Consider the following 18,907-nt stretch of genomic DNA (forward strand, 5'->3'; position numbering starts at 1 on the left):
GCCAATATTAAAAATAAAGTCCATCACTTACAGTCGCCTTCATATTTATGCGACCGCCCGTCGACGGGGCCCAATCGAAAGAGAGAGAGAGAGAGAGAGGGAAAAAGAGCCTTGGTAACCGCATCTCTGGCCGTCTCTTTGGGGGCAGGGAATCATAAAAGTTAAGCGGGAGACCAGTGAGTGGCAAATGTTGTACTGTACACAGTGAGGCACACAATAGGGATAGTCATTCACTCTGTCCGCCTTTCATTCATTCAGTCATTCAGTCATTCAGTCATTCATTCGCTGAGTCAATGGAAGCGTCGAGACTCTCCGTGGAGGCCTCAAGATGAAAGTGAAAGTTAAGAGGCCCTTTAAAAGTTTTCCTTTTTTTATGACTTATTGCGCGCACTCCTCGTAGGCGATGCGATGCGATGCGATGCGCCACGAAACAGGAGAAAAACACCAGAGTCCTGTTTTGTGGGTGTGTGCGTGAGGCTATCATTATTATTCTTTTCTGTGTGCCAGAGCATAAATATAAATAGCAACTTTCAAATTCGGCACCGCGCGAGACACTGAGAGAGAGGGAGAGAGAGAGAGAGAATGTTTCCTATGCAGGACCGCCCACGGTGCGTATGAGTAATGCCAAGTGAAAGAGTGTCCTCCGCTCCTTGGCCGAGTATATGTTGATGTGTGTCACATTATGGCCATTCCGAGTGGGAGCCAGATCTGATGGTTATGCCCACGGCTGTTGGCTGTTCCTCCTCCACCCCCTCCCCCTCCTCCTCCTTGCTCTGCTGCTGCTCGTAAATCTTTCCGAGAACTGAGAGCCAAAAGCCAGGGGGATATCTTTGGTACAATATTTGCTGACATGACAACCCAGAAAACATACTCTCGGGCGGAGAGAGAGACACAGAGAAGGTGATAATGACAGTTTAGGCATTCATTACACGTGTTGCTGATAAGGCGCCTGGGCACACCACACGACCAGGTGGGCGGCATCGGGGCGCCACCCAGAAATAACAGCAACAACAGCGGCAGCGTCGGAGGCAGCGGCAACAAAAATTGACATGACGCCGCTGATAAAAGTCAACAATATAAATTAATAAAGCTGCAAGGCGCGAGAAGCGAGAAGCGAAAAGCGAGAAGCGCGCGAGTGAGAGGCCCCCAGGGATCCTGTTCAATGTCCTGCGTGTTTGCCATAATAATATATTTCATTTCGAATCAACAAGCCAAGACAGGGACAAGGCAGCCAGCAGGCAGGTAGGCAGGACAGGACAGGACGCAGGCCGCAGGACCCAGGGACAGCAGCCGAGAAAAGAAAGCAACACGAGCTGCTGGAAGAGATATATTCATATATTTTAAAATATGCACATTATGAGCCGAAAGTAAGCTGATATTTATGCTAATGAACCCGACGACAGTTGCCCCTGGACGAGGCCATTCATTTTCTTGGCCAAGACAGTGCGAGACACACAGAAAGGAACAGCAGCAGCAGCAGCAGCAGCAGCAGCAGCTATCAGCCTCAAAGCAATTACTATAATTGCTTACTCCCCCACGCACACACACACACACACACACACAGAGAAGACACACACTCACATCAATATTCATTTAATACGCGCACACATGCAAAAACTTTCTTTTTGTTTGACTTTGACTCTGGCTCGAACTTTTTGCCATCAAATCAGAAAAATCAAAGCAACACGTGTCCTGCCATCCAAGGAGACTCTCAGCGAATCATCAAAGGGCAACATTAATAAGAGCTCAAGAGCTCGAAGAGCCTTCCACCTTCAAGGCGCTTCGCGGTCGCAAATTGTAATTAAAATTTTTCACAAAATACTCGTCCTTTGCACATTTGTAAAATCTGTAAATATCTGCGAGGGGGCCAGGCCAGGGCCTATTCAATCATCTGTTGATTGCGACAAACGAATCAACAGCGGCAAGGAAGTGGAAACTTTGGATGAATCAGAGGAATCTTCGGGATGGGATCTGGAACCCAAAGCAAACTTCCGGCCACGGAAAACTTCGGGGCAGCAGCCAGAAGGAAAACCGAAGTAATCTCCAGGATGGTTCGCAGCCAAATCAGCGGAAAGTAAACTTCATTAACATTTCAATATTTCCCTCATTTTCATTCAGTTTTCTCCCACTCCCCGCACTCCCCGCACCCCCCAATGTCCTCCAATGCTGTTCCCCATTTTCAATTTTACTGATTTTTCACATTATTTATTCAGATTTTGCGCCTGTTGCTGTCATTGCTCTTTCGGCTGTTCTTCTTTTTTTCTTTTTCTTTTTTGTTTTTTTTTCTTTTTCTTTTTTGTTTTTTTTTCTTTTTTTTGGGTTCACTCCAGAGTTTTGCTCATTTTCCGTGTACCTGGGCGCACACATTCATTAGGCGAATGACTTCCAGTCAACATCAATTGTGCCACGTGCCACGCCCATCATTACCCCCGAAACCAGACAGAAAACAAAAAAAAACACAAAGGAATTACAATTCCAATTGCGATTCCGATTCGAATTCCGATTCGATTCTCATGAACGGCTAAGCACAAATTCTGAGGCAGTAGCTGCCAAAAGGATGTGGCATGTCCTTTGTGGCCGAGTCCTGCCAGAGGGCAAGCAAAATAATTTTAAATACTACAAAAATATACGAGTATATGTAAACACTTGTGTGGAACATAGCAATAGTAGGAGCTGTCGATTGAAGAAAATTTAAGTTTTTCCCATAATAAATTTCCCTAAATAAAATATTAAATTTAGAAATTTATGTAGAAATTTTTGACGGCAGGAATCCCGCAATAGTCTTCCAGAATCTATAATACCTAGAATAATCTTAGGAACAAAAAGTATAGTTCCATGGCCGGAAATCAGCGTTTAGCAGGCACTAAATGCCAAGAATAAAATTAAATGTTCCACAACATTAAAGGATGCTCAAGACAATCGGAGTTTTCATTATCATCCCGTGCTTTATTGTAGCCTGCTACCCCCGGCTCTGCCCCCCGAAAAAACGCGCACAATTAAAGCATAATTCATGGCCAACGGCTGCTTAGTGCTCTTTATGCTCCCCAATGGCTCCCCAGAGAGCATTTGTAGCTGCAGAACAATCACGAGAGCAGGAGAGGAGCAGAGCAGGAGAGGAGCAGAGCACGAGCGGAGTAGAGCAGGAGAGGAGTAGAGCAGGAGAGCAGCAGAGCACGAGAGGAGTAGAGCAGGAGAGGAGTAGAGCAGGAGAGCAGCAGAGCAGCAGAGCAGCAGAGGGGCAGAGACAGAGAGGTAAGCAATGGCAAGTCGACTTTAATTTGTGTCGTGTGCTTCCATGGATGAGAGATGCGGAATGAACTGGCGACTGACTCTCTACCTCTCGCTCTCCCTCTCTCCCTCTCTCCCTCTCCCTCTTATGGCATGCAACGCCTTGGGCAATGCCAATCTACAATCCACAGAATCCTCATCATGCTGCATGTGCCCCATTCGGTTGTAACATTTGTGGGAATATAAAAAAATATGATAACTATACGTGTGGCACATATATACATACATATATATATTCGAGAGCTCTGTACATGCAACATTTATATGCGCATTGAAACCGAAGTTGAGTAAAAATGTAAACAAAATTTTTGTTGCTGTGATGGGAACATGTATGGCTTTTTATGAAGAGCAAGCCTTTTGGCCAGAAAGCAGGCCAAATGGCCAGCAGCAGCAGTGCCAGTGCCAGTGCCAAACAAATAGCCCAATCCGGAATGGGGGGGCCTGGGGGCCCGTGTCCGCGTCCGGCAGAACGGCAGACAAATGCACTGGGGTGCCACAAACAGACAGGCAGACGGTAGACGCGCCGACTGACCCACTGACTGGCCAAGGCAGTATCTGTGTTTGTGTGGAACAGCATAACGAGGAGCTTAAATAATTAATATTGCTCATACGCAGCGATGTCCGTGGAAAAAAATAACGATAGGGTATGGGGCACGGGGCACGGGGCACGGGGCACAGGGTCTGTTCTTTCTCTTCTGTTTATAGTACGAGCACGAGTATAAATCATAAAACGTGCACTCAGCGCGCATATTAAATCCATCGGGCTAATGAACACTGAAACTGATTGATGAACGCCTGAGTCGAGACGAGACGCTGCTACCAGCCGACGCAACTCCTTCTCCGATCTTCTTGCATCTGTATCTGTATCTGTTGCTGTTGGCTGTTGGCTGTTTCGTGTAAACTTCAATTAATAACAGAAAAGCGCGCAAAAGTTTCACTTTGCCATCAGCATTAAAATTTTGCATTCATTCATTAGGAGCCAAAGTTTACGCCGATGATAAATTGTGTAAATTTTTGGCGGAAAACTGAAGCCATCACCGGGTGGTTGGGAGGGGGAGGGGCTAGAGGAAATCAAACTTCTTCACTAATTCATTTTCGTTTCGGGGGAAAATGGAAAATGGAAAAATATGTGAACCTTTTTAAGGGCTCCTCCAAGACCTTTCCTAATCAAGATGAACAGCGGATCCTGAGAACTTTTGGGGGGGTTTACATACGTCACTGCATGGAGACACCCCCCCCCCCCCCCCCCCCCCCCTGGTGTGGAGGCTGTGAAGGATGGTCGTCCGAATTATCCCTTTTTTATCTTCTTTGGGTACAAAATAGTCGGAATCATTGTTAATCAGGGTGAAGCATCAACAGTTTGCAGGCCCGGCTTGCCCTTTCCCCGCCCCTCTGGCATTGCTTGGGTATCAAATAGTCGAGCCCCCCGTTGGGGCACACACTCCGTCTTGTTTTCCAGCCATCTTTTGTTGTTCTTCTCCGGGTCTTTGGGGACAGAACAGAGCATAATTTGAATTATTAATTAGCGCGTAATTAGTCGGGTTTTGATGCCGCATCTTTCTGCCGGTTTTGTCCGTTCTGACCACGTCTTGCGGCCATAATTTTAATGCACGCCCCAAGCCTTTGATCTTCCCGGGGATTCTACGTCTTTTGATTACCTAATTCATTTACCTCTCTGCCCGACACCAAAAGTTGTCCCTCTGTGAAATGCATAGAAATTTATCAGCCAAAAAATAACTCATTATGTGTCAAAAGCGTCCTTGCCCCAGAGCCCAAGCCCAACCCCTCCCCCCCCCCTTGACCCAAATTAAGAGCGGAACTCAAATCTGAAAGTTTTCCTTTATATTAGCTGCCACTCCGCCACTCCGCCACACTCCTGCATTCGGCCATGGCTCGTTGCAAAGGCCAACAACCGCGCGCGCGTCTGTCCGCGCAATTAAAGCCAAGCTGGCCCCGTCCTGCTGCTCCTGTGCCAGTGGCTTATCAAGTGAAGCCCGAGCACTCGAGTGCCGAGAACTCAAACAACATAAAATGACAGCAGTCTTGTTTATTTTTATTCAACGTTCAGTTCAGTTCCGTTCTCTTCTCCTCTGTTCTGTTCTGTTCAACTGCTGTGCTTAAAATAGTCAAAAAGTTTTAATGACTTTATCCTCGACTAAGCGACAGCAGAGAAATGGAAAAAAGAATTCATAAAATTAGCCACAATCTTTTGAGGACTGCGCGACACATATTGTTAAGCGTAAAATGTAAAATGTAAAATGGAAGCCGAATAAACTCGAAATTGTATACAAATTAAAGGGAAATATGTATGTGCCACCGCGCGAAAAGTTGTTAAAAGTCAATTCGCATTTTCATAGAATTTTTGATAAGGCCCCTGCCCCACCCACACAACCACACAGCCCCTTGCCCCTTGCCCCTTGCCACTGCTAGTTTTTTGCCCAAAATCGCATAAAATTACGTCAATAAAAAAAAGGTAAGCAAACAGTGTTTCCCATTTATATGCATACACGAGAGGGTCCGCTTACCGCTTAGCACTCACCACTCACCTTTCACCTCTCACGGAAGAATATACTATGTAGATTTGTGGTGGGGGGGGGGGGGGGGGTGGTCGAGTAGGGGGGGGCCGCCTGCTGGCATTTTATCGAGCAAACTTTTCGACATATAATTCACACCAGCTGCTAATTTAAGCGCCCGAATTAATGACCCGGGCATAAAATCCTGCGAGTCCTACACGAGACTTTGGACCGAAGCAGGTCGCCGCAGGGTGCATGGGTGCGTGGGTCAAATGTCAGCCAGATTTAGTCATAAAAATCTTTATAATTGATGGCTCTTCCGGGCACTGTAACCTTGAGTGGTTCAATGACAGTAATTCGGATTCGGGAGGCATTTGTTTTTAGTTTTAGATTCGAATCATGGGCTTTGCTTCCGTACCAGAAATAATAATCAACTCAAACCCTGAGATCTCTGGTTTATCCCTGCTTTGTCCTCGAAACTTCTTTGGTAAAATATTATTCCATTTCGAGTCGCATTTTCATTGGGCAAGTTTTTATGCCTTCGCTTAAGTAACTTTTGCCGCATTCGACTGCGGCACAATATCTAAAGTTTCCCCCAATTATGAGTTCAATTATAAGTCCCTCCGGGGTAAAGCCCAAGCCCCCCTGAGAGACGAGAGAGACGAGAGAGACGGGGCCGACGGGACCGGCGATTGTCCACTTTCAGTTGCCGTTTCGTTTGCATTAACAAACGGAAACTGTTTAATTTTTGGTCAAAACATTTGCTCCGCTTGATGGTCCTATAAAAGAGCAACCAGAAACGAATTTGTATTTTCACGCCCCACCCCTCCCTACCCACCATTCTACAGCCTGCCTGGGGACCCGAGGCTGAAAGAGGGGCTTTCCCCTCCCCCTTTTGGTGTCCCTTTTATCCACGCGTAACTTTGACGTTTGGTCTGTCAAACTTTTGTGGAGCACTGGCCACCGACTGGGGCTGTCTTTCCCTTCTCGTCGGATCTCTCTCCGGCTATCGTATGATTAAATCACAGCCCCCCACAAACTGCATTAAAAAAGTTATAGAAAAAACAACGGATAAGCAAGCGAAATCCCCAGTAAATAAAATTGCATTATGTGTTGTACTTCGTTTATATCGTATTTTTTTATTTTTTATTTTTTATTATTATTTTTGTTGTTCGCTTTCGAGCGGCAAATACTGTTGTTTGTCTTTAGTTTTTGACTTAGTTTATTATTGTTTTGTTGCATGGCAATTTTTAATAGTTGTGTGCACGAGTATGTGCTCTGTAAATACAGGCAAAAAAAAAATAGAAAATAAGAAATAAAAAAATATATCAGCATTCCCTGGGGGCGAAAAGCGCAAATAAAATTCAAATGAAATTTGTGCTAATAAAATTCAGTTACAAAGTTTTTCGGCAATGGCATAGCAAAAATATGACTTCGAAAAAGCGGACCAGTGGACCAGCGGACCCGTGGACCGCCGTGAAATGTCCTATTTACACAGTCAAAACACATCCAAACACACACACACACACACACACTAAAGGGGGGAGGGGAGGGGTGTGTAGGGGCGTTGCATAAATTAGGACGAACCCCCGCAATACATCGCATTTGACATTTGACCCGCTTGACCGGAGAGCATCAGCCACAAAATTGGCAACTGCCATCCGCAGATGGTTTTTCCCATTCAACCATTTACCCGACCAGGCTGCCATTTTGCCAGTTACGATTTTAACATTTTACCATTTTATACCATTTTGTAGCATTTATCGGTGTGGACGATGGACGATGGACGATGGATGCTGGATGGTCGATGGTATGTATGGTACTCCCTGTCTAAGTGAATTTTCACGCCGCCATGGCCATTGTCGCCACTGTGTGTGTGTGTGTGTGTGTGCCACGTGGCTTAATTGAGAGGATTTAAGCGGTGTCCCACATGCGGAATTCTCCGCCGCTTGCTGGCCGCCACTAAAGTATTCCAAGGTCTGGCAATCTCTTTATTGAAAAGAATAGAAATTACGGACTTGCAATTGGATAAATCAAGGCAGGTAAACAAGGCAAAAGGGAAGGGGGAGAACGAAAGCCAATGCCTCTGCCTATTTTCTTATGTTTTTTTCGAGGCTCTTCCCGAATTGGTAGCACTTACTCCACTATTTGTTGGCCGTACTCTTTTTCTTTCATTGGCCATCTATCACTGGCCGATTCTTAAACAAGCTTCAATCAATTTAGAGTGTTTCCTTAAACTTCTTGAAGGATACGTGCCAGCCGTGATCCATCGCTGATCCATCTCAAACGCAGATTAGGCAAACTTTATGCCACTCGGGCGGGGCCACTCGAATGGCTGCTTGACCCAATGGGTCGTCTAGGCCCCATTAAAAATCTCTAGTGGCGGCGCCGCCTCGAGCGACATTATGTCCATGTTGGGGTACATCTTCTGGCAAGGAGGCACTCGCTTAGAGCCGCCGTCTAGGCCGAGGCGTGGCCCCATCTCTCGGCTCTCGCATCCGCATTAATTTGCGCCCATTGTGCGAGTGTTCTAGATCCTTGGTGGCTCCTGCGAGGACTCCTATATCTCTCGCTTTTGTTTTGCATTGTCACGCAAAGTGTTGCTTACAGGGCGGCGGGGGTTCCCCCCCCTCACTCGTCCCCCACTCGATGTTATCGCGCATCAACAAGGCATAATAAGGAGGGCACGCGCTTACCCACTTCGCTAAGACAAAGATGCTCCCCTCTCGCTCTCACACCCTGCCTCCCCCCCCCCCCCCCCACCCCTCCACGGTGGGGCATTTGCACCCAGCTTGACTTTTTTTAATATCCCTGATATTTGCGCCTGTTATCATTCGATGGGTGCTGCCGCTGTCTGATGCTTGATGCCTCTGGGCTCTGTGCCTCCTGCTGTGTCTAGTTGTTCGGTGCCGCCCCAACTCCTGTGTGGCACGCCCCCTAGCTGCCGCTGCCGCTGCTGCTTCTCTTGTTATTCATGTCGTCATTTCCTATTGTCGTCGTTGCTGTAATTGTTGTTGCCATTCTGGTTTCCATCGCTCGTCCTACATGCGCGCCCAGCAACTTGTTTTCATTTTACGCTTGCCTGCCGCTTTTCAGCCATCCCTTGGTCCTGGTCCTGGTCCTGGTCCTGGTCCTTGTTCCTGGTCCTTGCTCCTGCGCCAGCTACTGCTCTGCCACCCAGCTGCTGTTGTCATTTTGTACAATTTTGCGCTCTGATTTTTAAATATAATCCAAAAGCAACGCTTCCTACTGCTGCTCCTCCTCCTTCTGCTCCTCCTCATTCCGTATCCGTATCCGTATCTGTATCTGTATCTGTGTCTCTGGCTGTGAATTGTTGGGTGGCTCCAAGTCACGCGATATCGCGAAATCCGCTTTAGCGGAAATCTAATTGCACATCATCTCTCTCTCTAGCTTCCTTTCCCTGTCCCTGTGCCCCCCCACCCCACTCTTTCCCTCCTCTGGTCTTGGATGCTGGCTGTGGCCGTAGGCTGATTTTAACATAATGCTTTTTTAAATGCAAAGTTACAAAAACACTCGCTTGTTGCCCGCTGCTCCGGCGGCCCCACAGCGACCTGCCACAGTCCACAGTCCACAGTCCTGCCCCATGCCACTGCCACTGCCACTGCCCCTTGCCAATGCCCCTTGCCACTGCCCCTTTCTCCTGCTTGCCATGTATTAGCACATTTTATGGCAGCGTCCGCCGCCATCCTCCAGCATCGCATTAGCATAAAGCAGACACAAAAGGCAAAAAAAAATAGAAGGAAACGAAATAAAACAAGTTGAAATTATTTTGTGTCCTTTGTTGGGGAGGCTCGACTCTGGGATACCCCGCCCCCCCCGAAAAAGCGCACACTATGCACCCATCAATCCCTAGGCATAGCCCCACCAAAAACATATATATTTCCCAGCATGTACAAATATATATATCTTTGGTACTATTTCCATGTTAATTACAGACTGAATTTTCCTTAATTGCCAGGGGATTATCATTCAAGTGTAATTAAGACATCATCATCATCATCATCATCATATTTATTTGGCAAAAACTCGTAGCAATGACAGCTTAATGCTTAATGGTATTTATTTAATAAACAGCTTGAAAGATTTCCAAGTCCGAAGAGATCTGATTTGTGTGTTTCAAAAGCTTACGGATGATAAAACTGATAAAGGATCTCTCTCTTGGGAGATTTTTCAAGCCCTGCTTAAATACGTTAAACAAAAAAAACCCTCCCTCTTCAGAGGTTTACAGGGTATTAACGCCCTTGCGAGCACACGCAAAAGAGAGAAAAATATATATGTATATATTTATAAATTAATTTGCGGTCGCGCTGACATTTGACTTTTGCTCATGTGGTGGCCCAAACAGCCGCGTGTCCAGCGGGCAGGCTTTCTTTTAATTAATGAAAATATTTGGGCGGCAGAAAGGACACCCGCAAAACCAGAAGCCCGGCCAGGACCAATCCGGCCCGGCCCAAAGCAAAGCAAAGCTAATGCATTCTCCGGTATGTGGCGCCTACATGACAGGCACTAATGCATGTTGGCCAAATATTTGGCCCTAATCAAATTGCAGTCAATAGCCCGATAAACACTATTGACAACGCATTTCCATAAGCCCAACACACACCTCCCAATCGTACGGACACGTGGATCCGGATTCCGTTTTCATTTACAGATTGCCACCGTGGCCGTGTGGGGTTTTTGTCGTTTGTCGAGCAAACAAATATTCGGACGTCGGCCAACAGAGGCCATCGGAGAGACAGAGAAAACTAAATTTTAATTAACTGCCAGCGGGGGAAAAAGGATTTCGCCCCATGCTTTTCCACTGGCAAAGTGTCAATAAGTCGTGTGTCCACGTCCAAACATCCATCCATTCGCCCCCCAAAACAAATACGAGTGCGAATCAGAATGCGAATGCGAAAGCCCCACAGCGGCGGAACAGAATACGTTTTGATCTCAGGCGCGATTTCGGAGCAATTTACTTTTTCCCGGAAAAGTTGGCAACTTATTTAAGGTTTCGACAGGTTGAAGAACGTCGCTGGAGCGGGGGGATTCCTTGCCGCTTCCTTGCCACACCACACACAGCGGGGGGGCTGCCATATGCGCAATATTCTCGCCAATTGAGCATTTGATTTGACTGCCAAAACGGTGCCGCGAACTGCCTTTGACAGCAGGCGGCAGGAGGCAGGCGGCAGGAGGCAGGAGGCAAGCCGTAGTTTTGAGAGCTATCGAATAAGGAATAGAAACAGGATGAACCAGGAGACGGGATGCTGTGGCAAAAGAGGCGCCGCTGTAGAAGAAGCGCCAAAAGGAAAAAAAAAGGTTTCAATGTGGCAGTTTTGTTTTTTGTTTTCTGGCTGCCTCAACGCCATTTCCATTTACGTTGTTTACTCTGTCTCTCTCTCTCTCTCCAGGTCTGGCCAAGAAGAGGGTTTTGGGCCTGCTGTTGCCAAAAGGCAAACGACACCCGCCGCTTGATAGGATGCGATGTGCGGGTCATATAATGGCCAGAGACAGAGACAGAGACAGAGCCAGAGACACAGACCCTTTCCCCGCCGTCGCATAGGTGAGAGAGAGAGAGTGCCTGCACGGCGAGAATATCTGCAAAGACGACCAGTATTTCAGTCGATCTCCAGACAAAGATAACGATAATCCTGAAAAACAAATTATTGATTCAAACATGGCATCGGTTTCTGGGAAAAAGCAGCGTTTAATGGGATGTCAGATGGAAAGATTAGCTCGAGAGATTGTTCTACACTCAAAGAAAGGGAAGTTTGCCTGGAAATATATTTTCCCTTTTGGGTTGCTCTACTTTTTGTTGCTCTTGCACTTCTCTCAGTGTAGTCGAGTGTGGCACCTGTAACGGTGGCGATAACCAAAGCTCTCTGCTTGTTTTGTGCGCGTTGCGTGTTTATTTTTTTCACCTTAGCCGCCCACTACCCCCCGCCCGCCCTTCTCCATCCCCATCCCCTCCTCTGTACCCTATCCACTCGTTACATCTTTTTTGTGTCACTTTTTGCCATCTGTGTGGGTGTGAATTTTAGTGTGAGAGTGTATTAAAGAAACATCTGGAGCCCCGTCTCCTCGGGGCAACGCCTTCTTTTGCTTAAATTTAATTTAAAGGATCATAGAGAAGGCCCACTCCCCCGAAGGGAGCGCTGAGCCAATGCAAACAGAATCTGTAAGCTGGCCCATAAATATGGTAGGGCGTGGGCGTGGGCCTGGGCCTGGGCGTGGCTGCTGCAGCGCAACATTGACACAGCATCAAAAATTAGCGTGACGGAGCCTTAATGGTGACCCGAAGTTCGGAGGCACAATGGAGGCCAGGCCGTGGGCTTTTGTTGGTCAACAGTCGAGGTTCCTTAGACGGTTAGTCACGAGGAGTAGAGGAGTGGGCTCCGAGCTAGGGACTACACCCTTTTGTTGAGCCCTCAACCCGCCCCGCACCGTCCCGCCCCGCCCCGCCACGACCTTTGTCACAGATTCGACGACGCGCGACCCTCGGCTATTGAGATTTCACTTGAAATTAACATAATTCCTTCTTTTCAGTTTTCAGTTTTCCATTTTCCATTCCCCATTTCCCATTTTCCATTTTCTATTGCTTTTTTCTATTTCTATTGCTTTCTGGGGTCCCCACGATCGTAATAGAACGTAATGTAATGGTCTTTGTGTGTGTGTGTGTGTGTTTTTGATGATGATTATTATAAGTTTCATTTCGTTTTCAGTTTTCCCTTTTTTGTTTTTTATTGCTCAAAAACCTGAGTCCTGGGCGTTCGGACTTTGTCCATTAACCCAAAATGAGGTGCAATTCAAAATAATAATACCGGGGACCCCCAACGGGGATCACACTTTCTCCCTACAGCCGGAGAGAGGCAGAGGGAGGGGCTGGGGCAGGGGCAAGGCCCGTCGCTGATTGTTTCGAAAAGATTTAGATTTCGGGACACCGTACAGGGGATCCCCATTCAAGGGAAGGGGAGGAAGGTGGGGGGGGAGGGGAAGGGAAATCATAAATCTTTTTAATTTCATTGATCAACTTTTGGCCGAGAAAAGTTTTTGGGGCCAACACCCGGAGAAAGTTTCTCGCACTTGACTCTGTCCCTCAGGATATACAATATTCCCGACTGACATTTAAATCGATGAGAGATAAATACAAAAACTTAAACTTCCAATTCATTGCGGCCGAAATTATGTGACGCCTTATTTCGGGGGCTCTTTGGGCAACCATTTTTTCTCGGTTCGGGCTGGGGCTCGGTCTCGGGCAGGGCCATAAAAAATCATATTTAATGGGGAAACAGGAGCAGGCGGTGGCGCTACGCTACGCACGAGAGCATGTCGGAAGCGGCAAATAAATAAATGCCATTTGGGGATAGTTTTTTGTTTGGGGCCTGCTGCCCGATACACAGATAAGAGAGCTTATAAATTGAAATGGGACTGTGATTGGATGGAAATTAATGAGGCATATGCTACGCGTATTTGTCCCCCGCAAAGCAGGCAGGGAGAGGGGCGCGGGTGCGGCTTAAAGAGGGCGTCGTGTGCCCTTAAAGAACATTGAACGGTATTCGACTTTAATTAACAGCCAGTTTTCGATTGAAAACTCCACCGGACACCGGACCTCCGCACTCCGCACGCATTCCCGCCGCGTGTGGCATGCAGCAGATTATAAATTCCCACACCTTGATAGCTTTGTTCATGGAAATGTAAATAAGCTGGCGGGAAACAGTGAGCGCCAACAGTATGCGAGGCTTTTGAATTTGCTGAAATAGTTGCGCGTGGGGCACGTGGAGGAGAGACTGCCCCACGATATTTCCTTGAACATCCTACCAGGATCCTACCTGTCGGTGTGCAGTCGGAATGTAATAAATCTGTCAGAGAACGCCTTCATCAAAGGAGAGAAATCCCATTCAATTCGTCCTTTGAGAGATTCGATTTAATAAACACAATACACACAATGCGGGAAGGGACTGTGTTTTTCCAGCCCTTCAAGAAAAGTATTTTGCATTCTGGCATCATCCTCTGCTCTTTGCCCTCTGCCCTTTGCTCTCTCTCTCTCTCCTTCTGGAGAGCGACTTGGTCTCGTCTCATTTAAGAGATATTTAATTTCAAGAAAATGAATTATAAATGCAATTTGAAATGGGAGATGATGTTTCGTTTCGCTCTGGCCTTTGCTTATGATGCATATCCCATCCTCTATCCTCTATCATCTCCACTCTCCGCTCTCCTGGCGCTCTCCTACTCCGCTCTGGCCTATGCAGAAAATTAATTACGCTGCTGAAAACTTCCATTCCTGAAGCTCTTGGTTGCGGATCCGGATGCCGATGGGGAAGCCAATGCGACCACAACACTGACCCAGTTGTTTAATTGAATTGAAGCCATAAACACTTGGATCCAGAGAGCCACAGCCACAGCCACAGCCACAGCCAGAACCAGAACCAGCTGCAAAACCATCGCCAAAGCGACCGAGCGACCAAAGGCGAGTGAGAATGAAAAATTGCAATGGCCGATGGACGAATCGCTAAATAACTTTAATTAGTAGTGCGTTTCCGAGGCCATCAATCACTTTTGCCAGCGGATGCGGAAACACAAGGGGAAACGGAAATGCCAGCGGAAATGCCACGTGGCCCAATGCTAAGGAGCACTTTTGACAGCTGCTGTGCCGCCCTGTCCCCCCCCCTGTCCCCTCCCCTGTCCCGCCTGTCCTGTCCCTGTCGCTTATGCAGTGACACCAAAATTATTGTACACAGAAAAATTAAAGAAAAAGAAGCTGAGAATTAATCAAATTGCACATTTCATCAGAATGAAAACAACAAACAAGCGCAAATGTGCGACGGCCCCTCCGCCCCCCCACACCCCCGCTCCGTGCAATTCTTTGCCGATTCCCAGGGAAAAAAACAAAAAAAAAAAAGTTGTTGACATTTTCTGAGCCAACACGCAGCATCAACAGAAGCAACAAAAGCAGAGAAAAAGTAGTAAACACTTGACAAGAGGCAACAAAAAAAGGAACAAAAAAAAAGAAGACGGAGGAACGGCAGAGTAGAATACTCCGACTTCGAGATACCCTACGCTACCTTGAATACAAATTAAGAATTAATAACACACTTGAGAAATATCTGAACAGAAGAGGAATATCTGAATAAAGAAATCCACCAACTCGGAGCCATAAATCATTGAGGACATTGGGCACACCGCAGATGTTTTGTTTGGTTTCCTTTCGTTGGGAACATCCCAAAATCCGCTTCCTTCCGAGTGTTGCAAACATCTGCACAATATTAACATTCCCTTCCGCCTTACGAGTGCCCGGATGGATATACATCTACTCGTACTCGTACTCGTACTCGTAAAGACAACTGCAAAGACAAGAAAGAGCGAGGCAACAGCAGCAAATGTTTGCTTAAAAATGATGCGAGTGTGCCAGGAGAAGAAGGAATTCGGTGGGTGGACATACATAGCTGCTGATGCTCCTCCTTCAGCTCCTTCTACTTCTGCTTCTGACAGTTGCAAGACGCGTTGACAGTGACAAAGACAATCATGATCCTTGGGCGGACGACGAACACGATGATGATGATGATGAGGATGATGATGACGCGGACGATGGTTATGAATGGCGATGCTGATGGTGATGGTGCTGCTGATGAGAGGAGGCCAACATTTGGCATAATCCTGCTGACAAAATGTCATTACACCATCTACATAGTGAAGATGCCTTTTGAAGTTCCTTCAAAAACAGAAGGAGCGGCAGGGGCTCCCTCCTCGCAGCAGGGGGGGGCCAACAGAGTGTGGGGGGGGGACGGAACGACACAATGACACCCCCGTGAGTGTATTTCCATATTGAAGAAGAGAAAAGTTGTTCAAGAATATTTATGAACAATTATTTGATTATTTCGAGAAGCCTTCGCTGTAGGAAGACCCTAGAAGATCTTCTATTGTTATGCAGTAGTGATATTGCTTTCACAGAAGCACATATCCGTACAAAGGGGGTCGTGAACTCTCTACGTGGCCAAACATTTTTACAATATCATAATACCCTTCTGGCCGAAGTGGAGAGGGGGCGTGGGGGGGCGTGGGGCATACAGTCATATCACAACAATGTGTATATCATTCCTCTAATGTTGACTTACCGCGCGAGTGGTCCTGTTCTGGAGTAGTCCTTGTCCTGGGAGTCTGTTTCTGTTTCAGCAGTTTATCCACTTCCGCGTGTTTCCCCCTGCAGCCATAGACACAGGACACGGGATACGGGATACGGGATACGGGACACGGATGCGGGCCTTGGATGTCGGATGGAAGTCACGCAAGAAGTCACTCCACACTCCACACAGTCACAGTCATTGACAAATGGCCAAAGAGTGAGTGAGCGAGACAGAGAAAACTTTTCACTTTTGTCTTTATTATATATTGTAGATGTGTGTGTGTGTGTGTTGCAGTCTGTTTTTTTGGGGGTACTGGTACTCCCCCTTCTCCACTGCTCTTTCCTCGGTTGAGAATTGCAATGCTCCACCTCTCCTCTCCTCTGCTCTGCTCTCCTCTGCTCCGTTATGTTCTGCAAGTCTTAGGCTTCCACTGGTCTTTCGTTTCAGACTTCTGGCACTTTTTCTCCGCCTCTGCTCTTGGGCTTGCACTTCTGCTCCCCCCCTGGTTTAGGCTGCTTTCTCGCGTATTGGCCTAGTTTGTCTCGGCTTTCGGTGGGCCTGGGCCTGGGCCTGGGCCTGGACCGGCACTTGTCTAATGCTTTGTCTGCCAGACGGGGCGACGCTCTGTCTTTGCTGCGTCTCTGCCTCCACTTGAGGAACACTTCTCTTCTCCTTTCTCTGTTCTGTGTTCTCTGTGTCTCTTTGTGTGTGTGTGTGTGTGAGTGTGTGTCTGAATGAGAGTGTGGTTGAATTAGCGGGGGATATAACAGGCCAAGACACGAACTTTTGACCCCGTTCCGACCATCATAGGCAACAATAACAGCTGCTTGCGAGAGGAGGCTTATCGGGGAAAGGGCTTTTACTTTTTTTGCGCCTCTGTGTTTGTGTGTGTGTGTGTGTGTGTGTGTGTGTTTTGTACTACTGGCCGGCTTTTGGATTTCCACTTTGTTTGCACATTCACCCAAAAAACAACACGGTACTAGGCTGGCTTACACAGTGTGTGTGCTTACAGTTATGGCGGTGACTTATAGTTTTTGCCTTTGTTTATTGATTACCATTACCCTGCCTGCCAAGGCAGCGCCGGCAGCGAGGGGCTGTACGACGCAAATCACAAAAATCAAAGCAATAAACAGTAAGTTTCATGCAAATTGCGGTTTATTTTTATCAGGCTGTCACTTTCACGCACACAGAGCGGGTAAGGAAGGCGCGAGCTCTTCCAGTGTCGCACGCGCGCTCACACTCTCGCAGTTAAACAGTTTTGGTTTTTGTTTATAAGTTTGATTTCAATAATCTGTCGATTGTTTTTACTGTTTTGCGCACATTTCACAGCATCATCTTACGTTGTTTGCTCCAAGCTTCAGAGATTGCAAAAAAAAAACACCCGCTGACGATACGTTTTGTTGTAGCGCCTCTCGCTTCACGAAATTGAATGCGTAGCTTCCGAGTGGAGCTGCAGTGGAGCCGGCCGAAACATGTTTCATCGTGTTCTCGAGTTTGGGGGCTAAACATTTTCACATTCACAGCTGTGCCTGGCTCCACGTGCGGCCGCCAGCTGTTGCAGCTCACGCCTGCGCTGTTAACAAAAATGCTAAGTGTCTCTGCTATGCATGCAGCTGTTAGCTCTGTTGTCTGTTATCTCTATTCTTTTTTGCTTTTAACGTTATTGCATACAAAATAATGGCCCCCCTTAAGAAGATATTGGAATATCCGAAAAGAGACAGAGTGGAGCTTCAGTACAGCCGAAGGAAACATGTTTCGAAACGCCCGCCTAGAAATGTTGCTGGTGCTGCAAAATGTTGCGCGGCCACATGTGGCTAGAAAACTAGTGCTGCTGAGACAAGAGGCTGAGAATCAGCTGCTCCCAACCCACGCATGCGTTATTAAATTATAGATAAGGGAAATTTACTTGGCTTTCCAAAGCAGGGAAATTTATAAAGCTCTTTTCCGTTATGGCACTGGAAAGTTGGAAGGCCAGTCCGGGAAGAGTTTTTATGCACCCAAAAGTTGGCGCGAAACTTAACACTTCAAAAAAGGGACGATTTCTTCTGCATGAACGCGGCTAAGGACCAAAGGACGGGTCGCTTTTCAGCCTGCATTCCTAAGTTTTCATGTCCCGAAGTTTTTATGGGAAAAATTCCACACACACATCGACCTTTTTTTCCTCTTTTCAGAATGATCCCAAAAAACAAACTGAAGCGCGATTCTTTGTCATTATCTTTGTTAAATTTTAGTTACGTTTTATGTGTGTGTAGTGTGCTACAATTATTACAAAAACCTAATGCACAAAAATGCAAAAAAAAACTTCGAAACTCAGCAGCCGCACGTTCTTCAGCCACAATGACCATCGTGGCCGCCGTGATGGTTGTGGCCTCCAGAGCCGATGGCTTTCAGGTGGGTTTTGTCAACGCCAGTCGTCTCGTCGTTGGCCCCATCCTTGGTGTTGGGCTTGTCGTCATCGTCCTCCGCAAATTCGCTGAGGTCGCGACGCATGGCATAGGCGTCCTCCCCGTCCGCATAGTACTTGGGCTCCACCTCGATGATCTTGAACTTCAGTGAGTTGGTGTAAAGGTTGAGCGCGGCTCGGTTGCTCTTGCGCACATGCAGCGAGACGTACTGGGCGTTGAAGCATTCGACCATGGCCTGGGAGGCCTGGTTCATGAGCTTCTGGGCGAGGCCCAGGCGACGGTAGGAGCGCTTGACGGCCAGCGAAGTGATGTGGCCGTGGCGGCTCTCCTCGTTCGGCTCGGGCTCCTCCATTTTGGCCAGAACATAGCCCACAATGCCTCCCTTGTCGTCCTCGGCCACGTAGCTCAGCTGTGGCCAGGTGAGGCCGTGGTAGAAGTAGTACTTCATCTGATAGTTCTCGGGCAGACAGAGCAGGTTACAGTGCTGCATGGTCATCAGGTCCTCGGGCTTTGCACAGCGAATGTTCATGTTGAAGTTGTTGAAGATGTAAAAGGTGCTGGGACTGGAAATGGAACTGAA

At 47.3% G+C, this 18,907-nt stretch overlaps 2 protein-coding genes across 5 annotated transcripts in view; both read right to left on the bottom strand.

Moving 5' to 3' along the window:
• The window catches only part of LOC6600246 (junctional adhesion molecule A), a 102,616-nt gene extending 85,207 nt beyond the window's left edge, over window positions 1–17,409 (bottom strand). For all 4 annotated transcript variants that reach the window (XR_003409191.1, XR_003409192.1, XM_026993293.1 and 1 more), the window contains exon 1: window positions 15,914–17,409. The gene's annotated coding sequence lies outside the window, so the exon portion shown is untranslated. The remainder of the gene's footprint in view (window positions 1–15,913) is intronic.
• A 714-nt stretch (window positions 17,410–18,123) lies between these two features.
• LOC6600245 (N-alpha-acetyltransferase daf-31) lies at window positions 18,124–18,858 on the bottom strand. Its single transcript, XM_002025374.2, has one exon. The coding sequence runs from the start codon at window positions 18,854–18,856 to the stop codon at window positions 18,251–18,253; it is 606 nt and encodes a 201-aa protein (XP_002025410.2). The 5' UTR covers window positions 18,857–18,858; the 3' UTR covers window positions 18,124–18,250.
• Between the last annotated feature and the right edge of the window lie 49 nt (window positions 18,859–18,907).

This window comes from Drosophila persimilis, unplaced genomic scaffold (assembly GCF_003286085.1).
Source record: "Drosophila persimilis strain 14011-0111.01,24,50 unplaced genomic scaffold, DperRS2 tig00000824-arrow-arrow-pilon, whole genome shotgun sequence".
NCBI lineage: Eukaryota > Metazoa > Arthropoda > Insecta > Diptera > Drosophilidae > Drosophila > Drosophila persimilis.

Coding starts and splice junctions, on each gene's coding strand:
- LOC6600245 (XM_002025374.2), bottom strand. CDS start 18,856: ATGAACATTCGCTGTGCAAAGCCCGAGGACCTGATGACCATGCAGCAC.